The 13,736-nt window shown below is 41.6% G+C and overlaps 1 protein-coding gene across 3 annotated transcripts in view; it reads left to right on the forward strand.

The window, feature by feature from the left end:
- The first annotated feature begins 5,486 nt into the window (after window positions 1–5,486).
- The window catches only part of SLC35A1 (solute carrier family 35 member A1), a 39,517-nt gene continuing 31,267 nt past the window's right edge, over window positions 5,487–13,736 (forward strand). The window contains exons 1-2 of one of the 3 annotated variants that reach the window (XM_054556972.2): window positions 5,504–5,602; window positions 9,965–10,142. In XM_054556972.2, the coding sequence (XP_054412947.1) occupies window positions 5,587–5,602; window positions 9,965–10,142 (194 nt within the window). In that variant the 5' untranslated portion in view covers window positions 5,504–5,586. 3 annotated transcript variants of the gene reach the window in all.

Raw genomic sequence — 13,736 nt, forward strand, 5'->3', positions numbered from 1 at the left:
AAATACCTGAGCCTGAGTAATGTATAAGAAAATAGGTTTAATTGGCTCATGATTCTGCAGGCTGTACAGGAAACACAGCGCTGGCATATGCTTCTGGGTAGGCCTCAGGTAGCTTTTACTCATGGCGGAAGGCGAAGTGGGAGCAGGCACATCACATGGCCAGAGCAGAAGAGAGAGAGAGAAAGAGAGAGAGAGACTTTTAAAACACCAGATCACCTGTGAACTCAGAGCAAGAGCTCACTTATCACTAAGGGGATGCCCCAAGCCATTCATGAGGGTTCTGTCCTCATGATCCAGAACTCCCACCAGGCCCCACCTCCAACATTGAGGATTACAATTCAATCTGGGCAGGGACAAATATCCACTTTATATCAGAAGGCATCAGTAAGCTCAACTTTGTCAGACTATAGTTTGACAGGTTTGTCCCTGTTGGTCTTGGGCTATCTGGGTTAGGACAAAGAGGCATCAAAATCTAGTTAAGGTTGATGCCAATGAAGTACAATAGTCTTTTGAGGCAATAAAAATGTATAAGAAAAGTAGGATTCAACAGCATGATGTTATGTGAACCAGAAATGCCACAAAAATGGCTCAGCAGCATTTGACCCACCACTTTAACTGGGATCTGTGTGTGTGTGTGTGTGTGTGTGTGTGTGTGTGTGTGTGTGTAAAATGCTCTTCCTCACCAGAAGGAATGATCATTCCTAGTTGATTCTACCACCTAGGACAGGAAAAAACAAAACCTCTTGTTGCCAGAAATTAAAACATGCTTCAAAAAGCTAGTGCAGGCCAGGTGTGGTGGTTCACACCTATAATCCCAGAACTTTGGGGGGCTGAGGTGGGAGGATTGTTTTAGGTGGGGAGTTCAAGAACTAGCCTGGGCAACAAAGTGAGACGCCCCCACCCACAATCTCTACAAGAAGAAAAAAAGACAAAAAAAAAAAAAAAAATAAAAACAGCTGGTGCAGACTTAAAAACAGAGGCAGGCTTACAAGGGCCTTTTGGAACAAATTGAGCATTTAGAAATTATACTTAATTGAGGTAAGTTGACACTATAATGATAGTCCAAAATGGGACAAGATAAACCATACAAAGCAGAGGATTATTTTTAATTTTTAAAATTAATTTCAAGTACAGATATGAATATTCTGTTTAAATGTATGCATAAGTACATACACAGTAGAGAACTGAATAATTCTACTAGTGGAAACTGTATCAATTACAGTAAGGGAAGATTAGCAGCAGTGAGCACACTAACTACCAGGTAGAGGAAAAGTCCAACACTATTACAAAATGAGATTAATCAAATGTCTGCCTCTACAAAGTCAACTCTGGTCTCCTGGGAGCCCCTTCCAATATTAATATGATGCTAATAAGGCATGCAAAATGTTCCAATAATGTTAACAGACCAGATATATCTATATGTATATTTAACAAGACAATGGTATATAACCAACCCTCTAAAAGGACAATTTTGGAGAAAGAACATGCTGCAGAAGGTGTGGGCTGCTGGGCAGCTCAGAATCTTGCATCCCTATTCCTGTAAGTGCTGAGGTATTTTCATATTATTTTAAACCAATCCACATATCTTGAACATCATTTCACCAATGAATTATTTCTAATATCAATTATGATAGCTAATTAACATCCCCTAGTGAAAGTGGAGATTATAGTGGTTAAAATGCCTGTTGATACATCTTTTTTTTTTTTTTTTTGAGAAGAAGTCTCACTGTGTCGCCCAGGCTGGAGTACAGGGGCGCGATCTTGGCTCACTGCAATCTCCTGGGTTCAAGTGATTCTCCCACTTTGGCCTCCTGAGTAGCTGGGATTACCAGTGCGTGCCACCACGCCCGGCTGATTTTTTGTATTTTTAGTAAAGACGGGGTTTTGCCATATTGGCCAGGCTGGTCTCGAACTCCTGACCTTAGGTGATCCCTCTGCCTCGACTTCCCAAAGTGCTGGGATTACAGGCGTGAGCCACCACGCCCGGCTGATACATCTGATTTTTTAAAGGCCCTTTTGTTGTGCGAAGATCATTAGTTAGAATGTCTGGCTGGGTAAATAAAATCAATGACAATGCTGACGATATGGAACAGGCGCAAGACTTCTTAACAATATGTAGCATAAATTCCATTGATCTATATCTCTGTTTTGGTACCAGTACCATGCTGTTTTGGTTACTGTAGCCTTGTAGTGTAGTTTGAAGTCAGGTAGCGTGATGCCTCCAGCTTTGTTCTTTTGGCTTACGATTGACTTGGCGATGTGGGCTCTTTTTTGGTTCCATATGAACTTTAAAGTAGTTTTTTCCAATTCTGTGAAGAAAGTCATTGGTAACTTGATGGGGATGGCATTGAATCTGTAAATTACCTTGGGAAGGATGGCTATTTTCATGATATTGATTCTTCCTACCCATGAGCATGGAATGCTTCTTCCATTTGTTTGTATCCTCTTTTATTTCCTTGAGCAGTGGTTTGTAGTTCTCCTTGAAGAGGTCCTTCACATCCCTTGTAAGTTGGATTCCTAGGTATTTTTTTCTCTTTGAAGCAATTGTGAATGGGAGTTCACTCATGATTTGGCTCTCTGTCTGTTATTGATGTATAGGAATGCTTGTGATTTTTGTACATTGATTTTGTATCCTGAGACTTTGCTGAAGTTGCTTATCAGCTTAAGGAGATTTTGGGCTGAGACAATGGGGTTTTCTAGATATACTATCATGTCATCTGCAAACAGGGACAATTTGACTTCCTCTTTTCCTAATTGAATACCCTTGATTTCCTTCTCTTGCCTAATTGCCCTGGCCAGAACTTCCAACACTATGTTGAATAGAAGTGGTGAGAGAGGGCATCCCTGTCTTGTGCCAGTTTTCAAAGGGAATGCTTCCAGTTTTTGCCCATTCAGTATGATATTGGCTGTGGGTTTGTCATAAATAGCTCTTATTATTTTGAGATACGACCCATCAATACCTAATTTATTGAGAGTTTTTAGCATGAAGGGTTGTTGAATTTTGTCAAAGGCCTTTTCTGCATCTATTGAGATACTCATGTGGTTTTTGACTTTGGTTCTGTTTATATGCTGGATTACATTTATTGATTTGCGTATATTGAACCAGCCTTGCATCCCAGGGATGAAGCCCACTTGATCATGGTGGATAAGCTTTTTGATGTGCTGCTGGATTCGGTTTGCCAGTATTTTATTGAGGATTTTTGCATCAATGTTCATCAAGGATATTGCTCTAAAATTCTCTTTTTTTGTTGTGTCTCTGCCAGGCTTTGGTATCAGGATGATGCTGGCCTCATAAAATGAGTTAGGGAGGATTCCCTCTTTTTCTATTGATTGGAATAGTTTCAGAAGGAATGGTACCAGCTCCTCCTTGTACCTCTGGTAGAATTCGGCTGTGAACCCATCTGGTCCTGGACTTTTTTTGGTTGGTAAGCTATTGATTATTGCCACAATTTTAGAGCCTGTTATTGGTCTATTCAGAGATTCAACTTCTTCCTGGTTTAGTCTTGGGAGGGTGTATGTGTTGAGGAATTTATCCATTTCTTCTAGATTTTCTAGTTTATTTGCGTAGAGGTGTTTGTAATATTCTCTGATGGTAGTTTGTATTTCTGTGGGATTGGTGGTGAGATCCCCTTTATCATTTTTTATTGCATCTATTTGATTCTTCTCTCTTTTTTTCTTTATTAATCTTGCTAGCGCCATCAGAAATAATGCCACATATCTATAACTATCTGATCTTTGACAAACCTGACAAAAACAAGAAATGGGGAAAGGATTCCCTATTTAATAAATGGTGCTGGGAAAACTGGCTAGCCATATGTAGAAAGCTGAAACTGGATCCCTTCCTTACACCTTATACAAAAATCAATTCAAGATGGATTAAAGACTTAAATGTTAGACCTAAAACCATAAAAACCCTAGAAGAAAACCTAGGCAATAGCATTCAGGACATAGGCGTGGGCAAGGACTTCATGTCTAAAACACCAAAAGCAATGGCAACAAAAGCCAAAATTGACAAATGGGATCTAATTAAACTAAAGAGCTTCTGCACAGCAAAGGAAACTACCATCAGAGTGAACAGGCAACCTACAAAATGGGAGAAAATTTTCGCAACCTACTCATCTGACAAAGGGCTAATATCCAGAATCTACAATGAACTCCAACAAATTTACAAGAAAAAAACAAACAACCCCATCAAAAAGTGGGCAAAGGACATGAACAGACACTTCTCAAAAGAAGACATTTATGCAGCCAAAAAACACATGAAAAAATGCTCACCATCACTGGCCATCAGAGAAATGGAAATCAAAACCACAATGAGATACCATCTCAGACCAGTTAGAATGGCAATCATTAAAAAGTCAGGAAACAACAGGTGCTGGAGAGGATGTGGAGAAATAGGAACACTTTTACACTGCTGGTGGGACTGTAAACTAGTTCAACCCTTGTGGAAGTCAGTGTGGCGATTCCTCAGGGATCTAGAACTAGAAATTCCATTTGACCCAGCCATCCCATTACTGGGTATATACCCAAAGGACTATAAATCATGCTGCTATAAAGACACATGCACACGTATGTTTATTGCGGCATTATTCACAATAGCAAAGACTTGGAACCAACCCAAATGTCCAACAATGATAGACTGGATTAAGAAAATGTGGCACATATACACCATGGAATACTATGCAGCCATAAAAAATGATGAGTTCACGTCCTTTGTAGGGACATGGATGAAATTGGAAATCATCATTCTCAGTAAACTATCGCAAGAACAAAAAACCAAACACTGCATATTCTCACTCATAGGTGGGAATTGAACAATGAGAACACACGGACACAGGAAGGGGAACATCACACTTCTGGGACTGTTGTGGGGTGGGGGGAGGGGGGAGGGATGGCATTGGGAGATATACCTAATGCTAGATGACGAGTTGGTGGGTGCAGCACACCAGCATGGCACATGTATACATATGTAACTTACCTGCACGTTGCGCACATGTACCATAGAGCCTAAAGTATAATAATAATAATAATAATAATAATAATAAAAAGAAAAAAAATATGTAGCATAAATTATAACTTATCTAGAACGCAAGGTAACAGTGGAAGATAATGAGCTAGGTGGAAGTTACAAATGTTGCCGCAAGTAGTTTCTGTTACTTTACGAGTTCTGGGAGCTTCTCTAACAGCTTTGACAGGAGTGAATCCCCAAGGCTAAACTCAAATCCTTATTTGCTGCCTACTCACACCTTTGTGAGGACTACGATTCCCAGAAGGCAACGCTCTCTTCACTCAACTTCCTTAGCCGGCGGGGAGCCGCAGTTTACAGGACCACCTTCCCAACCGAATTTCACACACCTGTCACCTAGGACGCGGCAGGGAAGGCCGCCCTTCGATCCGCGTTCTCCCCATTTTGGGGTGTCGCTTGGATTCCTGAGCCCAGTTTTAGTGCGTGGCCGACCGGGAGGCCGGCGAGGCGCTCTAGGCCGAGCGGCTTCGTCTCTATGACCACAAGGGGCGGTCCCCGGTGTCCTGCGCGGGGGCGCGGAGGGGGCGGGCGTCAGTTCCGCGCGGGGCTGTCGGGGAACCATGGCTGCCCCGAGAGGTGAGAACTGGGGCTGCTGGGAGTGGGGAGTCCGCTGGGGGCGGCGGCGGGCGAGTATCTGCGCTGGTCAGCCCCTGTCGGGCAGCGAAGCACCCTGGTTGCCCACTGCCTCTGGGGCCAGGCTGAGGCGTCAGGAGTTTGCGTGGAGCCGCTCCCGGCAGTCAGGGCAGCCGGCCTCCCGCTGCGGCTGCAGTCTCCGCGGCTGACTCCGCGCTGGGCAGGTCGGCAGTCAGAGACCGCACTGACCTCCACTAGCTGGGAGTGAATGGGAACCGAATTCTGACAGGCCGGGGCTGCGGCGGACCCGGAGAGGGGCCAGGGCGTGGGTCCGGGGCTGGACCGCATTACCCAGCAAGGCAGAACAGTTCTTGGCCCTGGCCCCGCGGCTCCGGTCTCCTCTGCGCCTCCTGCCCTGTGGATGCTCAGAGGCTTAAAGGCAGGCTCCGGGCGCAGATCCCACGCGGCGGCTGGGCCGTGCAACAACCACTAAAGACATCACTAGGGCGTCAAAACAGCACTGAAATCGTAACGAAAGGAAGATAACAGTCGTTAACAGTTCCCACCTGTATGCTGTGTGTAATTATAGAGAATACTGTATGCAGTTGGAAGGAACACTCTGATATTTGGGGTGGAAGCTGAGATCCACCTCCCTCCTCCTAAGGGATGGCACATTCGGGTGAAGGCGTATTTGTTGACTAATTGACATTTAAGGAGAGCGAGTCTAATTGACTCCGCACCACTTTTTGCTGAGCAGTGTGTGTAAGTTGGGACCAGAGGTGGATTCTTTGACTGTGGTGCATTAACTAGGAGAAGTTGGGCAACACCCGGATTCTTGCTCCACCCGTCCTCCACAGAGCACTTGGCTTCACCCTTGAATAAATATTGAACGAATACCTAAGGAATATCTTCTTGCGTGGGTGTCAAGATATTTTCCCTGTTGCGGGTTCCATGTTTATCATCAGGCCCTGCCCAGGGGCATTATCTTTAGTTGCATATGCTTCTCTTATGTCTTCTTTCTGTTTCATTTCAAATAAGTCCAATCTTAAAAACCTTTTTTTGTAGCAACACAGGAAATAAAGGAAACAGAAATAGAATTGTTTTGATAACTAAAATGGAATGGGGATAGCAAAATTGATCCGAACGAAAACTTATAAATTACAGAAGTCAAATCATTACTTGAAATAGCTGCAACAATGTAAAGGTTTAGGCTTATTGCCAATACATACTTGTTGAGCCTTGATTGTAATCCTAACAAAATTACAGTTTCCATAGTTTCCGAATATCCACAAAAGATTTATCTGAGACTTCCTGAATTTCTAAGTTCTTAGGTATTACAAATAATGTCCCCATAAACTATAGTAAAACATAACTGAAAAAAACATTTTAAACTGTAAGTTTCTTTTGGGGGACATTTCCACACAAACACTATGTGGGAGCTAACAGAACTTCGTGAAAAGCAGGGAACAATGCAGGGTTAAAATGTGGCTGCCAGTTGAGTTGTGGGCTAGGTTTATAGTTACTGGCATTGGGTGTGATTTGAATTATTTGCCCAATTTGAAGTGATTACATATGGACTTTTGATATTACCCTGAAATAATTGAAATAGCTAATAACTGAAGTTTTATACTGGAGAATTGGTGAATGGAGTGAACAAGAAATAGTTCGGTCTGATGTTAAACTGCCAGAGAAAATCGTACTTAAAAACATTTAGTATTTAAAAGTTGGAATACGTTTAAAACTGGTATTCCATGTCAAAGCCCAATTTGTTTTGCACATACCTAAACTTACTTGATTACCCTTCCACTTAGATCAGTAGTTATTTTCAAGAATATAATATATATTCCCATATAATCACTATGCAAAAAGGTATTTTTTCAAGTTAATGACACTATTACAAGTCAGAATATGTTTGTAGGCTATCAATATTTGGTTTAGTGTTTAAATATTCACTATGTTGTTTTTGGAATCAGGAACCTGTACAATAGCTAAAATAAAGTACTTTTTAGTTTATCAGCCCTAACTTCTCTTATTTATGAAAGTGTTGATAATCTAGGACATGAGATGGCAAACTTTTCCTGTGAAGGGCTGGATAGTCTCTTGTCATAACTACTCAGATCTGCTGTTGTAGGGAAAAAAAGTAGCCTGGATAATTTAGAAACAAATGAGCATGGCTATGTTCTAATAAAACTATTCATGGACACTAAAATTTGAATTTCATGCAATTTTCACGTATCACACGATGTTATTACATTTTTTATCAGCCATTTAAAAATGTAAAACCATCATGAGTTCACAGGCCTCATGTAAACTAGCGACATATATAGTTTGTTCACCCTTTATCTAGAAGATGGGAAGTGCCTTCTCTTCTACTGATTAAAGGTTATTGCTGTTTATTTTTGAAGTCATATTTTTTCCCTTGTGTAGGAAAGTCTTAGAACAAAAGGAGTATCATAGTGGTCTCCTTCACTTCCTTTTATATAAATACTGATTTTTGGCTCCTCAGATCTTTTGGAAAGAAAGTTTAAGCAGTTAAAAACTATTTCTTCTGTTTTACTTTTTATTTAAAACCTGAAATGATCTTAAAAACTTGCCTACAATTCAGAAAATATTCTTTAATTCACTCGGGAAAATGTTTATATTGAAGAACCTGTTTCCTTGTAAGTTCCAACCATACTGTATCTAAAGATAATCTGTTTGAAACTCCTGTTTTATTTCCCTATGAAAACAGTCTTTGAATTGTGATTAGGCTCCCAAAGCAGTGAACAAAATCGTACTCAGCATATAATGTAGTTAAAGTAGCAGGCTGGAGTCACCTGGTGTCCTTCTGGTTCTTAACCTGGAGTTGTCAAAGTATGGCTCTGGAAAGCCTAAAATATTTGTTTCTGGCCCTTTACAGAAAAATTTGCTGATCCCTGTTTAACCTTGAGCCTAAAGATTTGAATGAAGATTAAGGGGAACTGGGGGACAATAGGTGGGAGGTGGGTAAGGAAAGTAGAAATAGTTTGATCCTTGGGTGATGGCAGTACCCGAGCAGGTCTGGGAATAAGGAAGTATGAGGGAGACTTGGTACCCACTGCTTACGGTTTTACCAAAGGTCTTGGACAGGCTCTGGTGCCTGAGAGATGGCTGCTGCTCAGATATACTTGCAGGCAATTCTTGAATTGAGTATTTATATGTTTCCTGCGTTTCTAGTTTTATAGAGCTGTGTTCTTAATATTCTTTTCCTGTGTTATGAATTATTGTTTTGTATAATGCAATGAAATGAGTGGCTAGATGTAAGTTCCTATTGTGAAAAAGTTTTATATTAAGCCCCACTCATTTCTCAATTATTATTTTCTTTCTGCTGCCTTTAAATCTAGAATATACATTGCTGCAGTTGGTTTCATGCTTTGCATCCACAAGTTTGTAATCATAAAAATATTTAAAATATGTGCTGGGGCCAGGCGTGGTGGCTAATGCCTGTAATCCCAGCCCTTTGGGAGGCCGAGGTGGGTGGATCACCTGAGGTCAGGAGTTCGAGACCAGCCTGGCCAACATGGTGAAACCTCTTCCCTACTAAAAATACAAAAATTAGCTGGGCGTAGTGGCGGGTGCCTGTAATCCCAGCTGCTCAGGAGGCTAAGGCGGGAGAATTGCTTGAACCCGGGAGGTGGAGTTTGCAGTGAGCTGAGATCACATCAAGATCATGCCACTGCACTCCAGCCTGGGTGACAGAGTGAGACCCTGTCCTAAAATATATGTCTGGCATGGTGGCTCGCACCTGTAATTCCAGCACTTCAGGAGGCGGAGGCGGGCGGATCACTTGAGGTCAGGAGTTAGAGACCAGCCTGGCCAACATGGGGAAACCCCATCTCTACTAAAAATGCAAAAAATTGCCTGGCCATGGTAGTGCATGCCTATAGTCCGGAGAGGCTGAGGCACGAGAATTGCTTGAACCTGGGAGGCGGAGGTTGCAGTGAGCTGAGATCACGCCACTGTACTCCAACCTGGGGGACAGAGTGAGACCCTGTCTCCAAAAAAACTCACCACCACCACCAACAATATATATATAATGTAATTTATAACATCCTGAACTAGAATCAGTATGCTACATAGTCTTGCAATTGGGACACTCCCCAGGAACAAAACTTATGCCTAATTGGCTGATGTTTAAAGTCAGCTGTGTTTGTGTGTGTGTGTGTGTGGGTGTGTACACGCTCATGTAATTGGCAAACATTGTTTTGAAAAAAATTTTTAAACATGAGTTTTAGAAAATATTTTGTGCTTGGAATTGGAAGGTATTTTTGGGCTATAACTAGTTTATTAACTTATATATACATATATTGTCTACTAAGTAATGTCTTTGTTGCACGTATTTTCCAGACAATGTCACTTTATTATTCAAGTTATACTGCTTGGCAGTGATGACCCTGATGGCTGCAGCCTATACCATAGCTTTAAGATACACAAGGACATCAGACAAAGAACTCTACTTTTCAACCACAGCCGTGTGTATCACAGAAGTTATAAAGTTATTGCTAAGTGTGGGAATTTTAGCTAAGTGAGTATAAATATAGTGCGTTAAATTATTTTTCTACCTGGTGAGGGTATTTGTTAGAAAATTCAAGCTACATCTTTATATGTTTAATTGCTCTGGGCCAGTGTTTCTCAACTAGGGGTGATTTTGCCCCCAAGAAGGTTTTTTACTTGTCACAACTTGAGAGATGCTACTGGCATCTAGTGGGTGGAGACCAAGGATGCTGCTAAACATCTTGCAATCCCCATGACAGCCTCACAACAAAGATTTATCCAGCCCCAAATGTCAGTACTGCTGAGGTTGAAGAACGCTGCTGTAGAATAGGAGTTGGCAAACTATGTCCCATGGGCCAAATCCAGCTTGCTCCCTGGTTTTGGTGTAATGCAGACTGACTGGTTTGCAAAGCCTAAAATATTTACTGTTTGGCCCTTACAGAGAACAATTATTGACTTGTGTTTTGGATGAATATAATAATAATAACATTTCTTGAGTGTTTCCTATGTTAAGTGCTAGGCACTGTGCTATGTGTTTTTTGTGTTTTCTCATTTAGTCCTTCCACATTTTCAAGGTAAGTACCTTACCCCTGTTTTATTGTCACAGCATCTGAGGTTCCTTAAGATTACACTGTTAATATGTGGCAGCACCGGGCTTTGAATCAGAAACATCATGCAAGAATTGTTTAGCTAAGGATGTGGTATAAGAGAGGGTTAAGAATTAGGGGCATTGGAGGAGATAGACCTAATTTTAATCCTAGACTGAGATTGTGGCTGCATACACACTTGTAACCTCTTTAAGCTTCAGTTTGTTCATTTTTTTAATTTGAGAAAATAATATGGGGTGCTGAAAATTAAATACAATCTAATAGGTAAATTACCAGGGGAAAGATTTATGAGATGGGAACCTATTTGAGTCATTGGGCCAGTTAAGAAGTCATACAGGTTTCAAGATGTGTGTTGATGAGTGAAGGGAAGCAGGGAGGAATAGTGTTGTATGTAGGCTTTTATGTAGAAACAGACATTACATTTAAATATTGAAATGTTACAAGACATTGTGATTGCTTCAGCTTCAGCAATGTGTGATGAGACAGTTGATAATGCAACTGCAAGCATGGCTATCATTTTGGGAAAGATACCCAGTGAAAGTGTTGAAAATTGGTTCTAGATCTTGAAGAGGCTTATACTAATCCACTTGAAGTAGTTCAAATATGAAAAAGATGTGTTATAAATAAAGTTTCAGTGCCACAAAAAAAAAAAACAGCACTCGAATACAAAATTTTCTTTTTTTCTTTTCAGCAAGGCAGTTTTCCTTCTATAGAAGGGTGTGCCCTCACAGATGGAGCAATGGTGAGCGCACACCTGGACAAGGGAGGAAAAGGGGACTTATTCCTGACGCATGTGGCCTCTGCGGCTGTGTCGTTCCCCTGTTGGCTAGGGTTAGACTGCACGGGCTAAACTAATTCCAATTGGCTAATTTAAAGAGAGTGATGGGATGAGTGGTTTGGCGGGAAAAATGGTTGTGGCAGAGCAGGAAATCGGAATGAGTCAGGGTGGAGAATGAGCGGGTAGTCAGAATGAGTCAGGGTGGAGAATGAGCGGGTAGTCAGAATGAGTCAGGGTGGAGAGGGTAATCAGAAAAGGTTGCTTTACGAGGAAGTTAAGTTTAAAAGTAGAAGGCAAAGAATTGAACATACTGACATATTGATTCTTTGAAGAGAAATTCAGAACTCGTATCTAACGGTCCCCTCCTCTTGCATTTTCCTTACAGCTCTTGCTCTTCAAACTTCCTTAACATGCCTTGGCTTGGTTCTGCTCGATTTTCCAAAAGAAGAAGCTTCTCTAGATAAGGTGGAGGATAGTTAAGGGAGGTTTTAGTAAGTGCCATTTCTATGAGCACTTACTCTGCACCAACCCACAGATGCATGGTATGACACAGCACCCAACAAGAATAAGTACACCCATTACAGCTGTGAGGGAAATAAGAATTGAGGCTGTTATTCCTTTACATTTACCGAACCACTTTTATAGCCATCCTGTAAAGGGGTCATTTACCCCTGAGTTGCTGGCTAACTCATTGGACAGAGCAGTCAGACCTTGCAATGCCTTTGTTATACTTCCATTAGGGGCAGTGTTGTTTGGGATGAAGGTACAACATTCAGTTTTAATCATGATGCAAACTCCTCCTCTTTCTGCTAATATCATGTCCAAGGCTATCCTATCTTCCCAAGCCATCTGGCAGTTAGTCCCTAATTGCTCAGCTATTGCTTTAACAGCATCTCTAGTGTAGTTAATAAATTGCTGTTGGTTGTAATAGGTGTAGTTTATCCAATCTATGTTAATTGTCACCCACCAAAATATTGACTCAAATCCTGCAGCTATTTGATTTCGGGCTTTAAATTGATCTGGTATTCCCTGTGGGATTCCAATTGTATCTAAATAGACATGAGAGTTGAAAGACCCATAAGGAGCTTCTCTTGCTTTACGATGTCTTATTTTTCCTTCCTTGGGTTGATGAAATACCAGAGTGAAAGGGATAGCCAATTGAACTAGAGCATAAGTACTGCTCTAATTATTTGGCAGAGTGTCCAGTAAAGATCTTCCATAATACCACCATACAATCCGCTCAGGGATGAATAAGGGCAGATTGACAGGTCACCTCTTGGAAGTGCCTAACTTCACTGCATCCTGTTAAGTCTCCAAGAAATGCCAAATTTTTCCCCTTGTTGTTGGAGACACGAGGTAAAATTGGTTTTGGAAGATGGAGGCTGGATGGCCCTTGGGGGCTGACCTGCAGGGTGTTGGACTTCAGGAAATAGCAGAGAAAGAGCTTAGCACAATTTGTTATTCCAGGCGGTAGAATCTTGAAAAAGCTACCATGCACTCCATGTCCACTTGATTTGAGGACCATCCCAGTGGAAAGGGAACAACCTGGGCCTCTGGCCTATCGTGCGCACAAGCGTAACAGTTACTTTTGTTTAAAGTGTGAATAGAATATTTAATCCATTTTAACCAGGCATTTACATCTTTATAACCTGTTTCAATGGCTATGGTTTGCCTTAGGTCTCCTATTTCTACTACTGAGACCTTGCTTTTGTCATTTGGCATGAGGCGAGGCATAGTTTTATTTTGTAGGTTTGTGAAATGGGCAGTTGTAGGAGGTAGAGCAGGGAGAACAAAGCGCATCTTAAAGACGCCTATAGGATCCTTTCCAGTGACCTCTGCTCCTAAACCATAGAAACGCTCTAAAGTGGGGTTAGAGTTGCTAGTGGTAGGAATAGTAATGGATATAGGCACTGTGTTAGGAAAGGAAAGGAAAAGATAGACTAAGCTTTTCTTAGCTTTAATTTGTTGGGGCTTGATCCAGGAACAATAGTCCATGATTCTGATGATAATGGTGCTTGCTTGACTCGGGTGTGATGTGTCCATCCCGCTTCTGTGGTACGAACCATAGTCTTGGTGGTTAGCAGCACAAGGTAGGGTCCTTCCCAGGCTGGCTTGAGTTTTCCTTCTTTCCACCCTTTGATGAGAGTGTGATCCCCAGGCTAGTGCTCGTTTACCAGAAATTCTAGGGGTGGTACCTGTGCTAAAAGACTTTTAGTTTTGAGGGAAAGGAAAGTGGAAG

Source organism: Pongo abelii, chromosome 5 (genome assembly GCF_028885655.2).
Source record: "Pongo abelii isolate AG06213 chromosome 5, NHGRI_mPonAbe1-v2.0_pri, whole genome shotgun sequence".
NCBI classification, from domain to species: domain Eukaryota; kingdom Metazoa; phylum Chordata; class Mammalia; order Primates; family Hominidae; genus Pongo; species Pongo abelii.